The sequence below is a fragment of the Ursus maritimus genome, unplaced genomic scaffold, assembly GCF_017311325.1.
Source record: "Ursus maritimus isolate PB19 unplaced genomic scaffold, ASM1731132v1 scaffold_21, whole genome shotgun sequence".
Classification (NCBI taxonomy): Eukaryota; Metazoa; Chordata; class Mammalia; order Carnivora; family Ursidae; genus Ursus; species Ursus maritimus.
Window position 1 is genome coordinate 36,937,829 of NW_024424564.1, and position 13,337 is coordinate 36,951,165.

General features: G+C 38.9%; 1 protein-coding gene across 1 annotated transcript in view; it reads left to right on the plus strand.

Moving 5' to 3' along the window:
• The window catches only part of ANO4 (anoctamin 4), a 310,379-nt gene that overhangs the window by 265,093 nt on the left and 31,949 nt on the right, over nucleotides 1-13,337 (plus strand). Inside the window, exons 18-22 of the mRNA XM_040637073.1 lie at nucleotides 2,776-2,812; nucleotides 4,829-4,940; nucleotides 5,912-5,969; nucleotides 6,074-6,171; nucleotides 7,885-8,027. Of these exons, the coding sequence (XP_040493007.1) occupies nucleotides 2,776-2,812; nucleotides 4,829-4,940; nucleotides 5,912-5,969; nucleotides 6,074-6,171; nucleotides 7,885-8,027 (448 nt within the window). The remainder of the gene's footprint in view (nucleotides 1-2,775; nucleotides 2,813-4,828; nucleotides 4,941-5,911; nucleotides 5,970-6,073; nucleotides 6,172-7,884; nucleotides 8,028-13,337) is intronic.

Sequence of the window (13,337 nt, forward strand, 5' to 3'; positions counted from 1 at the left end):
TCACATACCCTGTTTCTGACTTTCTGCTAGAGTTGTCCAACCTTAACTGAACAGGCAGATCTATAAGGATGCCTAGTTTCTAGATTTTATGATGTGTATTTACACTTGTTTGTTAGTTTTGTTTTTGATGTGTATTTACTCTTATGTAGCGTGTACACTAAAAATTTATGTCATAAAAAATTTTTGATCTGGGGCACCTGGGTGGCTCAGTCGATTAAGCACCCAACTCTTGATCTCAGCTCAGGTCTTGATCTCAGGGTCGTGAGTTCAAGCCCTGTGTTGGGCTCCCAACATGGAGCCCACTTTAAAAAATACATATTCTGTAACCCAACAAAATATTAACCTTCTTAGTGACTGGTTAAGGGGCACTTACTAGTTTTCATTTTATTTCCTCTTGAAAAAGAAATACTTCAAAGATGGAGCGAATAAGATGGATTTTCTTGCTCCTTGTCATACTGTTTCAATCCCATTCTGCTTCACTAGTGACCAAAGGACATCCCAATATGGTGGTCAGAAACAAAAGATGCCAACAAAGAATGTATCCCAAGAGGAGAATAAACGTTATAACCATCCTTTTTATTCAGCCATACCAATATGAATCTCTTATTGCATTATACTCTAAACAGTGAAAAATACTGGGTCTTATTCCAGAAAGAAGTGAGCCAGAAAATATGGATTGCATCAGAACATACATTGATTGGGTGGACAAGATCAAATTACAAGTACTCATAGGTTCTTTTGGAAGTGTACTTAAGATCAGAACACTTTCTGTCAGTTACAGATTTAAACTCTCACAATTTGTGGTGTCCGGTTTGGAAACAGCTTTTCTACTGCTTTTATCAGAAAAGACCATCCATGATTTCTATCTCAACTGCCTAATGAGAATCCGACTTTTTCCGGAAGCCGCTCATCTGCAGGTCTCTTGCTGGCCATCAGGCCCTCTGCTTGTGTGCCCTTTCTGGTTACATCCTGCTCAAAGCCTCACTGCTCATCCCCTTGCACCTTCAACGTTTATAAAATGTTCACACATGCCATGGATCCCAACTGTGTCCCCATATACTTTGCCTTATTTTTCAAAAGGTAATAGTAACCATAGTTTGACTCCTGTGCTGTTCCCTAAGTTCCTTTTTTTTTTCCCTTCGGGGTCCAAACCAAAATAATATTGGCATGTCACCAGCTACCAAGACCTTTGAGACAGGAGTGCAAAGTGAGGTACTTGGACCAAAGCATGTCAACATGAAAGATCTAAAGGATAAACTCGACAATCAAAAATTGTATTTTGAGGAAGGTGGCCTCACCAGTCAAATTTAATTTTCCTTGAAAATTATATAACTAACTTTAATGATAGAGTGTAACAGTAAAACATATTTTATTAAAACTGTCCTAATCTGTGGTTAACCAGTATTTTTTAGATTAAAATGTATGACTATACCACAGGATTTCTTATTGAAAATTATACCAATCTCTTAACTTTTGGCTCTAAGAGTCTGTGGCTTCTGTACACAAAATATGATACTATGGCCATATTAGTTATCTTACTTTAGCGAACCATAGTCACTGCTGAAAATTTAGAGTCATACAGTCAGTATTTTCCCCTAATTCTGTAGTTAGCAGAAGTCTTGGATAAGAGAATTCAAAAGTTGGGAAGGACCTTAAGATCAATGAGTCCAATACCCATTCTCAATCACATAAAAGAAAACCATCATCTAAAGAAGAGGTGAGGTAATGTGCCCAGGCTCTGCAGCTTGCTGGCCGGCGAAGTCATAGTTACAGCCTGGGGAATTTTTTTTTTTTTTAGATTTTATTTATTTATTTGACAGAGATAGAGACAGCCAGCGAGAGAGGGAACACAAGCAGGGGGAGTGGGAGAGGAAGAAGCAGGCTCCTAGCAGAGGAGCCTGATGTGGGGCTCGATCCCAGAACGCCGGGATCACGCCATGAGCCGAAGGCAGACGCTTAACGACTGCGCCATCCAGGCGCCTCAAGCCTGGGGAATTTTGACCAGTGCATTTTCACTGCTTTAAATGTGATCTTAATTTTCATGTTGCTCCAATCCATCTGACTCGTTTTTCTTTTCCATTTTACTGTCTCTCATTTTAGAGAAGACACTTGTTCTTTTTCTCGATTTATACCCTCTCTGGGGAATCTCCTAGAGCTGGGTTTGCCCTGAACTGTACCCCCTGCTCTTCCATATACATATGCATACACACGTGTGCACACGCATGTATACACACACACACACACACACACATTTTCCCTTCCCTCTTAGGATCCTCCATTTACCAGATGGCTGGTTGAGTTAGGATGCATCCAGTGCAGTAAAGGAAAAGCAGAGTATCAAAAGTTAGGAGTTCCTAGTAAGGTTTCATCACTTCAGCATTTATGAAAGCTCTAATCTAGAAAATACAGCAGTCCATAAACAATGAGATTACAGAATCTTACCATCAGAATCAGTCTTAGAAATGCTGAGGTCGCGGAATGTTGTGATTGTCCCAGCATCACTTAGCAAGCTGGTAATTAGTGGCAGCTAGCCTTGTTGCCAATTAATTACTCCAACATAGGAAGTGAGAATTTAAAAATAGTAAAGTGGGACCTTGTGCTTTTCTTTCTTGCCCTGAAAGGACACAATTGTTTGTTTACATTGTTTTCATTGTTGAGTAATGGGCAGTTAATGAAATTATTTTCACTCATGGCTTGATTACCTATTTCCTTTATAATTAGGGATTTTATAGCATCTACAGCTTCTTTGTTAAATGTATGAAATTTATTTTACAGCTCTATGAAAAAGTAGCGCTGCTTCTGACAAATTTAGGTAAGTGAGACCCTTCTTATTTCATGGTACAGTATTGTGATCTGGGAAGTAACTTTTCAAAGACTGATTCCTGAAACACTGCTGAAGAGAAATATTCTTTTTTATTTCAAATTGCATACAATAATTTGTTCTTTGCCTTCAACAGGACGTTTTAAATACATCTAGTAATTGGGGGATCATTTCTATTTAAAGGTTTAAAACCTGTCATAAACATTATCTATCATGAACTAATGTAATTTGAAGCAGGTTTTCTCTTAATGCACAAAAAATATTGCATCACAAAAGTTGTAGATGAAGTGCCCAGAGTCATTTAGAAAAGTGTTCATTTGCTATGCCTACAATTTTTATTTAATTAAAAATGTATCAGGTTTTCGTGGTATATAAAAACCACAGCAAGGTTAGTTGTTTTGAAGACTGGGGGCCTTCTACCAGGAGTGTAGGTGGCCTAATCATTCCTGACATTTACTTTCATCTGGACAAGTCACCCCTAAGAACATTTCTCTGACTCCATAAAACATTAGAACAATCTGGTAGCTGACTATGCACTGTACATTTTCCATGTTTTCAAGATAAATTGTCCCAATTTTATTAATGAAACATTAGTCATTTTACTCTATGCAATTTGAGAAAATTGCATGCTCCCACACGTAGACCTATTTTAGCACATTCCCATATGTAGCTTGTCCAGAGGGGGGTAAAATCACAAAAATGCTTTTATTTTTAATCATTATAATACAAGATGTCATTTATTGAGCCTTTCTATGTGCCAGATACAGAGCTAGGTACCTGGCATATCTCTTTTAATGTCGTTAAAATCCTCCGTCATTATCACTTGCCCTGAAAGATAGAAAGAGGTTTATATGCACAGAAGAGATAACTGCATTGGCAGATTGTGTCCAGTGGCACCTTGATCCAGGCTGGCAAAGATGCCAGGGAGATACAGTCCTGGCCCATCTGTGGTTGGGATACCTGGGCACCCACCCAGCTGGCTAACATAATGGGAGACCTTCCTACGTAACCAGTAGTTCAGTAGCAGAAGTGAAGTAAAGCTAAAACCTTTTGAAAATCCTTTGTCTTTTCTTCTCTCAACAGCAGTACAGCTTTGTTAAATATGATTCTCCTCCCCCTTCTCAGATATGCTCCCAGCAAGCATTTTGAGGCATTAGTGGAAAAGAAATTGATGGGGTGAAGTGGTAAAGAGCAATTAGAAGCTCAGAGAATGTGGAAACAGAGAAAGTACTATGGAATTAAATACATTTTCTTTGACATTGCTTGGGATGAGGACACAGCTCCTAGGGAAGGATGGGTACATTTGACATGAGATGTCAAGCTGGAAGTTTGATTCATATTTTGCTTCATATCACAATGTCCAAAGAGCACTTGCTTTATGGAAGTCAAACTATAAGGAGATAGAATTGGCTCCTGAGGTCAGAATATTGTAAGATACAGATGGTGATATACAGTAAAAGCTCTAAAGTGAGGTTGTCTCCTTGGTATTTGTCCATGAGAATTGAAAATGATGGATGAGGGTAACAGGCAAAAAAGTCAGATACTCTCAGCATTCTGAGAGAGGGGTCTGACTCCCTCTCATGCAGCAGCACCTGGCATTTCACCAGAATAGAATTGGAGAACAAGGAATTAATTAGGAGCTGGGAGGGGACCTGACAGACAGGCCTGCCCCACAGGCAGCAACTAAGAGCAAAAGGGAATGAGGCCCCTTCAGCTTAGCTGTCTCTACTCCAGGCCAGAGTGCCCCAGGATGCCCAGAGAGGGCATCCATTCCCTCAGCTACCTCAGTAGCTGCTTCCCACCGCATCCTGGTTGGGGCTGGTCTGCAAGCTTGAGGATCTCATGGGTGGTCCATTCCATCACACACCATCTGTAGGCAAACTGGGGTCTCCTGCAGCCTCCTTAGGACACCTCTGCTCCTGCCCTGTGTGTATAGGGAGTAGGGCAGAGGGAGTTAAGAAGGGGTCAAAGGCAACCTCTCAAACTCTGCTCCCCTTTTGTCCACAGAGCAGCCTCGCACAGAGTCTGAGTGGGAGAACAGCTTCACCCTGAAAATGTTTCTTTTTCAGTTTGTCAATCTGAACAGCTCCACATTTTACATCGCGTTCTTCCTTGGAAGGTAAGGGCCTGATCTCCACGCTTCTGCAGGCCAGGGACAGAGCACTCGGCAGTCCCTGACCAGGGTGAGAGGGAAGCACCTCCTTCACAGTGATTTACATAAAGGGTAAAAAGAGATGAGCCTCCTCCGTTCCCTTCCTTTTCCCATCCTGGGGAATGGCCGCTCCAGTCAGAAGTTACCTGTGCACCTTTTCTTGCTAAGGTACATAGGGGAAAAGCATTTGCACAAGTGAAGGATGGATTTAAAACTTGTGCGCTCCATCCGCACCTGAGTCAGGCCCCCAGATCACACACCTATATGAGCAGGAGACCTAATGGGGAAGGTGGTCTGCAGTGTGTCCTGGCTGCCTGCCTTCACAGAAGAGGGAAGGACATCCAGACAGGAAAGGGGCTGACATAGGATGCCAGAGGAGAGCGGGCAACTTCTGAATCCCGCAGTTACGAGGATTTGCAAAAGGTCCTGTGTTAAGTAGTCCCGTCCTATGAATTCTTTTGTGCTGGGAAGTAGTTTCGGAGGAGATAAGAACCAGAGACGGGCGAGTGTTGGGTTTTAGTGGGATGGATGCAGTAGCTTCTTCTTGGTATCGAGCGACTTCAGTGTGGAATTCTAGTCAAACAGTAAAGCTGGTTATTTTTCTTTAAATTAAACTTCTACTCAAAAAGATCAGAATGTGTTTCAAACCAACATGCTGTTTGTTACACAGGCCAGAGCGCTCGATAGTTAGCAGAAAACGTTCAAAGTCACAGCCAGCGACAAGAGCCGGCCTCTGTGGTCAGCAGCCAGACAGTCCAGAAGGGAAATATACCCTGGAGAATTCCAGAAGCTGCAGTTTGACAGCTCTGGAGAGTTTCCTAATTCTCTCAGCCCTGGTTGTACCAGTAGTTTTCACTGGAGGATGTGCTAATCTGAACATACTAGTCACGAACGGCTTAGACCTACAGGATAACGGTTTGTTTTTCTGTGTGTCGAAGATTTACAGGACACCCAGGTGCCTACTTGAGGCTGATAAACAGATGGAGACTAGAGGAGGTCTGTATTCTTCCATCATTCCTTATTTCCTATAGTCTTATATTAAATAGCCTCGGGCTTCCTCTGCACTGATTCTGGAATTTCTGTGTTTGCTTACCTCGCAGTGCCACCCTAGTGGATGCCTTATTGATCTCTGTATGCAAATGGGCATTATAATGGTGCTAAAGCAGACCTGGAATAATTTCATGGAACTCGGCTACCCGTAAGTACCTTAGACATCTAGAGTTGAGACGCAGCATTGCTCATTATTGGCGTTTCTAGGTGTGGCAAGTAAGATAAGCGATGCAGACTCCGCCGTTAAGGCAGTGCGTATACGTGGAGCTGAAGCGCGCATGCTCAGTTATTCAAGCACCGGCTCTTTAGGAAGATTCGGTACCAGAAGTGTGAGTGATAGTGAATATGCTTTAAAAAGTCTCTGTGGGGCCCTAAATATTGAACACTTCCTTATAGCAGCTCCTTCAGATAATGCGCGGCAAGGCTCACACTAGTTACGACCCATTAACTAGAGCTCTACTACCCCACCCCCGTGATAAATCAGGAATGGTAATTTTTTAAAACTACCTTAAATTGAAAATGTACAGAAAAAGAACTTAGGGAAAAGAGAAAAGTTTAGGGATGCAGAAGAGAAACTGGAGAATTTCTAGGTCAACATACCTTGACAAGTAAAAATATCCCCTGGTGTCGATAGTTTATGTTGATGACAATAGGCAAAAACTTGCATCACTTTTGTAAGGATAACCTTGAATTCTGCTGTGTTTGCTCAGCTCTGGTCAGTTAAGTTTTAAAGGAACATAAATCAGCAACTTCTATTTCTGCTTTAATTCCACACCTACTGGTTTCCGTGTCCGTTTGGTGTCTCCGTGGAGAACTCCAGGTTTCCGGGAGGACCACTTAGCCAGAATGATTAGCTAGATTTTGGATCACTTCGGAAAGGTCACCTCTTAGCTCTCAGTCAGAACCTATGCCAGTAATTTTCTATTCTTTGGTTTTTAGAAAACTTATTCCAAGTGCTTGATATTTTCTATCAAACTTTTTTTTAAATGCATAAAATTTAAAAATCAGCATTATATGCTACTTTAAAGTATAAGCCATAATTTATCAAAATGTCAGAGACATCAAGGAAACTATATTTTATCTTCTAGTAGTATGGACAGAGAGCAAAATTGTGAAGTAGGTTGTTTACCTTCGATACCTGTCCCATTATTTCCTTTATTTCGCAATTTGTTTTTGGGTTTTTTTGGCATGTCTACTCTTGGATACCCCTCAATTTTTCCTTGTCCCCTGTAGCGCAGAGATCTGGCCCTTGCACCCATTTCCTCAACCCTGTTCCTTATCATAAGATGCACTCCTGAACATTACTAAGGATTAATGTGCTAACCTCACCAGTGTGAGATGCATTTTATTGGGAATCAGAGCCCCTGTCGAGCTCGAGCTGAAAGCAGGCAAGTCCAGTTGAGGACGTGAAGGCTTCCGTGTGCTAAGAGAGGAAGCATTTAGTGGGTCTGCAGATCTTCCAGGCCCTCAGTTAGAATATGCAGGTCAGCACCCGCATGGTAAGACTGCCCATGGGTCCTAAGTTAAGTCAGCTAGGCCAGACCTTCCTCTACTCCAAGGTCTGGGTGTTGCCTTGGTGCTAGAGGGTCAGTGTATAGATGTTCTTAGTCCTCTATCCAACCCTCTGAGGTGACACCGAACATGAGACAATTGCATGAATAGTTAAAAAGTCATTCTGTTCACTTGTAAGGGCAAATGCATGAAGTATAGCCGTTGATATTGTCTTCCTAATCCAAGGCTTTATTTTCTTGGCAGCCTATCCTAAACATTTTTAGGTGGTTCTGTATTTGAAGTCTGTCTTATTACTTAAGTCTTCTGAACAGTCACATATTTTTTTAAAGGAATTGGTCTTGTTGTGCAGGTTAATTCAGAATTGGTGGACCAGAAGAAAAGTACGACAAGAACGTGGACCTGAAAGAAAAATAAGTTTCCCACAGTGGGAAAAGGACTACAACCTTCAGCCCATGAATGCCTATGGACTCTTCGATGAATACTTAGAAATGAGTATGCCAATATCCTATTTTATCCTATTAATTCTAAATGCCAATTCTAGATCTCAAGCTATATTCAGCTAGACATGCACCCTCTATCATTGAGGCCAGCAGTGTGTGGGGTTCTCCAGCTGAATGCAGAGGAGGGAGTTTCTTGTTTTAAGAAGCTCAATCCATAGAGATGGTGTCAAAAGCCTAGGCCTTCAAACTCTTCATGACATTGTCCTGTCCCTTGTAATTAATCACCAGGGAACAAAAATAAGTTGGAAAACGGTGAACCAAAGAAAAGAGAATTATTCATAGCATGATTGATTCATTCTTCTAGCAGACATGTATTGAGCCATGTTATTCCAGGCAGACGCTATGCTTGACACTAGAGCTACAAGAAGGAATAGCGCATAGTCTCAGCTCTCAAAGAGTACACGGGCTAGCGGGGTAGAGCCAGAGATATAAAGAGTAAGTGCAATAAGGAGTCCTAGAAGCTGCAGGATGCATCAGTAGAGGGGATGGCGGAGCAGCCATTTCTCTTGGCGAGGATGGCAGGAAGCTGGGAATGCTGAAGCTATGCTTGCACTTACATGTAAGGAATTAGATTTCTCCATTAATCAAACCCAAGCTATTTATCTTGTATGTTGTATATCTACCCAAGCATGTATTCAAGAGCATGGGCTATGGAACCAGATTACCTGGGTTCAAATCCCAGCCCTGTCACTTATTAACTATGAAGCTTGGACAATTAATCTCTGTCTCAATTTTTTCACCTCTAAAGTGGGGATAATAATGAGATCAACCATTTCATAAGGTCCTTATGTGGATTAAATGAGTTAATGAGCAATTAGAACAATGACTGGGCTCATAGGATACACTTGGGACATGTTATTTGTAGCATCATTATTATTTTCCTGTTCTTAAAGAAAAGCTAACAGAATTGCTTAGCAGATAGATGGTGTGTATGGGTTTTTTTTTTTTTCAATTATGTTTAAGCTCTATAACATTGGGGTAAAAGTGGGGGTAGGGATGGGCAAGATGCATTACTTCTGAAAGAAACAGTTCTTTCTGGGAAAATCTGAAAATTAAAGGAATAGTAGAATAGATGCTTAATGTTCTTAGATTGCTTATGTCTTAAGTATCTACTGATGTTTTTGAAGTTTCAATTATAGAAGGGATAATATAACTTAGAGAAGAAATCAATGTGGGCATTAATAATAAAACTTAATAAAGGGAATTCATTAAGAGAACTAACCATTTTGAGGTCTCTTAATGGACTTTTCTCCCATAAAGAAGGAAATGAACAATAATGTTGGTATATTGAGTGCTTGAAAAGAAGTTTTTATGGGGCTAGAATTAGTAGTGCTCCAAATACTGCAGTATCTGCAACAAGACACAAATCTCAGAAGCATCACAAGCAGACTAGTGAATCCTAACTGCTTCCTTCTGTTCTTCTCATTTTATTTTCTTAATGACTTCCGTGCTTTGTTATCTATATTTTTAATGTATTCATTGAAGTATGATAGTGCAGAAAGTATATAAATAAGTATACAGATCAATAAATTTTTACATATTTACCAATCTGTGTAGGTGAGAATTTGGCAAACTATAGCTCTCAGGTCAAACTGAGTCCATTGCCTGTTTTTGTAAATAAAGTTGTATTGGTTCACAGCAATATCCAGTTATTTACATATTATCTATAGTTGGTTTTGCACAATAATAGGGTTGAGTAGTTTTGACAGAGACTGACCTAGCAAGCCTGAAGAGTTTACTGTCTGGCTCCTTAAAGAAAATGTTTGCCATCCTGTATGGTCAATCAAGAAATAGAATATTATCACTTTCAAAGAAGTCTCTCTTTTCTCTCCCAGTCATAATACCCTCACTAACCACTCTCCTGATTTCTAACACCATAGATTAATTTTGCCCTTTTTTTAAAATCTCCATGTGAATGAAATTTTACAATACATACTGTTTAATAACTGGCTTCTTTCAAGATCATGTGTATAAGATTCATCTATGTCGCTACACATAGTAAGCTTTCTTTTCATTGCCGTGTAGTATTCCTAGAATGTATACCCGAAGCAAAATTATGAAGCAGGTGGGGTTTCTCTTTGATACTCACCTCCATCTTTAGGGCACATGTGATTTTTTTGCATTTCTACTCCCAGATACTCCCCAACTTTCTCTTCTTCCCCCCACACTGCACAAACCCACCACCACCAATCCTTCAGCCCTCTCCCATATCATAAAATGTACCTCGTGAGTATGAAACTTCGTGAGCACTGCTAAAGATAAATGTGCTAGATAAATGCTTTTTAATAGGAATCAAAGCCTTTGTCAAGCTTGAGTCAAGAAAAGGCGAATTTACTTGTGGAAATGCAGATGTCAGTGTGCCAACACAACTATTTTGTGAGTCTACAGATCTTTTAGCCTCCTGAAAACAGCAATGTACCATTATTTATCTCTCCATTCTACAGGTGATAGACATGTGGGTTATTTCCAGGTTTGGGCTCTTACAGATAGTATTGTGAACATTTTTTACATGTGATTTGATTAACATATGTACATATATCCGAAGGGAATTTATGTAGCGGTGGAGTTGCTAGGCCATAAGATAGGCATTTGTTGATCTTCGGACACTTTCTGTTTTCAAAACTGGGTTGTACCAATTTACACTCCGACCAGCAATCTTAGAGTTTCAGTTATTCCACATACTCACTAAAACTTGTTAGTCTTTGCGAATTTTAGCCCCTCTGGTTGGTATGTAGTAGTATCTCATGGTTTTAATTTGAAATTTCATGGCAACTAGTAATGCTGAGCACCTTTTCATATGCTTATGGCCATAAGGTTATGCTTTTTTGTGAATTTGCATTTAAACCCATGTTTTGTTTCGTTTTTTTAGTGATTTTAGAAATTATTTACCTATTTTGGATATGAGTCCTTTGTCAGATAGCTATGCAGCAAGTCAAATATCCTTTCCTGGTTGGTGGCTTGACTTCTTACTCTCTCTTATAGTGGTGTATTAAAGTGAACAAAAGTTTCAACTTTATTCTTCTTCCAAATTTGTTCCCTGTAACTTTTAGGATCAGATTTCTGATTTCTACACTTAGCTCACTTTTCTATTGGGATTTTCTTTTCCCGCTGATTTTTATAAGACTTTATTTTTTTAGGGGAGTTTTAGGTTTACCACAAAATTGAGAAGTCTCAGAGATTTCACATATGCCTCCTATCCCCACATGTGCATAGCCTCCCATTATCAACATCATTCACCAGAAAGGCACTTTTTTTTTTTTTAAATCAAGGATGAACCTACATTAACACATAATCACCCAAAGTACGTATTTACTTTACTCTTGGTGTTTTACATTCTATGGGTTTGGGCAAATGTATAATGACATAGATCTGGCCTTATAATATGACACAGAGTATTTTCATTGTCCTAAAAATCCTCTGTGTTCTGCCTGCTCCTTTCCCCCCAACCTTGTGTATATCTTTTGTCAGGTTAAAGAAGTTTCCGTATAGCCCTAGGTTGCTGAGAGTCATCATCATGAATTCTACTTAAATTCTATTGAATCATCTAAATCTGCTAAAATGATATGAGTTTCTTATCAATGTGGTGAATTTTATTGACTGATTTTTTTGTTGTTGTTAAAGTTGTTACACCAAACTTGGAAAAAGTACTCACTTGGTCATGATACTTTTTTTCTTTAATTGCCAAACTTGCTAACGTTTATATATAAGTTCATGAAACATATCCTACTATAGTCTTTCTTTTTTGTAGTATTTCTTTCAGGGTTTGGTGTCATTGCTATGATGACCTCTGATTTGGATAATTTTCTCCTTCTGTTTCTATTCTCTTAAACTGTTTGTATAAGATTATTATTTCTTATATATTTGGAAGAACTCAGTCAAGTTGGCTAGATCTGGAATTTTCTTTGTGGGAATATTTCTAACTGTGGATTTAATTTATTTAATAGACATAGGACTATTTAGATTTTCTATTTCTTCTAGTATTCCTTTTGATAGCTGTTTTTTAATTGTGTTTTTCAAGAAATTTATCCATTTCATCTAAATGTTGAAATTTAGTGGAATAAAATTGTTTATAATACCCTTCTATTAACTTATGTGTGTAAGGTCTGTAATGTTCTCTTTTTCATCTATAATTCCATAGTTTGTGCTTTTCTCTTTAACAGTGTGGCAAGAAATTTATTAATCTTTTCCATATGTAGAACATTCTATCCAACAGCAGCAGGATACATATTCTTCTCCTATGTACATGGAATATTCTCCACGATCATATGGTAGGACACAAAACAAATCAGCAAATTTAAGAAGATTGAAATCATACCAACTATTCCAACCACAATGGTATGAAATTCAAAATTTGCAAGAGGAAAGTTTTAAACCTACAAATATGTGGAAACTAAATAACATACTTCTGAACAACCAATGGATCAAAGAAATCAAAAGGAAAATAAAGTATCTCCAAACAAATGAAAATGGAAATACAACATACCAAAATTTATAGGACAAAGATAGTTTAAAAATAACAGTATAATTATTGTACAGTGTTATATTAGTTTCAGGTGTACAATATAGTGACTCAACAATTCTTTACATTACTCAGTGCTCATCCATGATGAGTGTACTCTTAATTCCCTTCATCTAGTTTACCCATCCTCCCACCCATCTTCCTTATGGTAACCAGTAGTTTGTTCTCTGTATTTAAGAGTCAGGGTTTTTGGTCTGTCATTTTGTTTTGTTTTGTTTCTTAAATTCCACATATGAGTGAAATGATCTTGTATTTGTTTTTCTCTGACCAATTTATTTCACTTAGCATTATACCTCCTGGATCCATCCATGTTGTTGCAAATGGCAAGATTTCATTTTTTTTATAGCTGAGTAATATTCCATTGTATATAAATAGCACCTCTTCTTTAGCCATTCATGCATCTGTCAGTGGACTCTTGGATTGCTTCCGTATCTTAGCTATTGTAAATAATGCTGCAATAAACATAGGGGTGCATTTTTTTAAATTAGTGTTTTCGTATTTTTTAGGAAAATACCCAGTAGAGGAATTACTGAACCATATGGTAATTATATTTTCAAATTTTTGAGGAACCTCCGTACCATTTTCCACAGTGGCTGCACCGGTTTACATTTCCACCAATAATGTACAGGAGTGACTTTTTTCCCCACATTCTCCATAACACTTGTTTCCTTTGTTTTGTATTTTAGTCATTCTGATGGGTGTGAGGTAATATCTCATTGTGGATTTGATTTGCATTTCCCTGATGATGAGTAATGTTGAACACCCTTTCATGTGTCTGTTAGC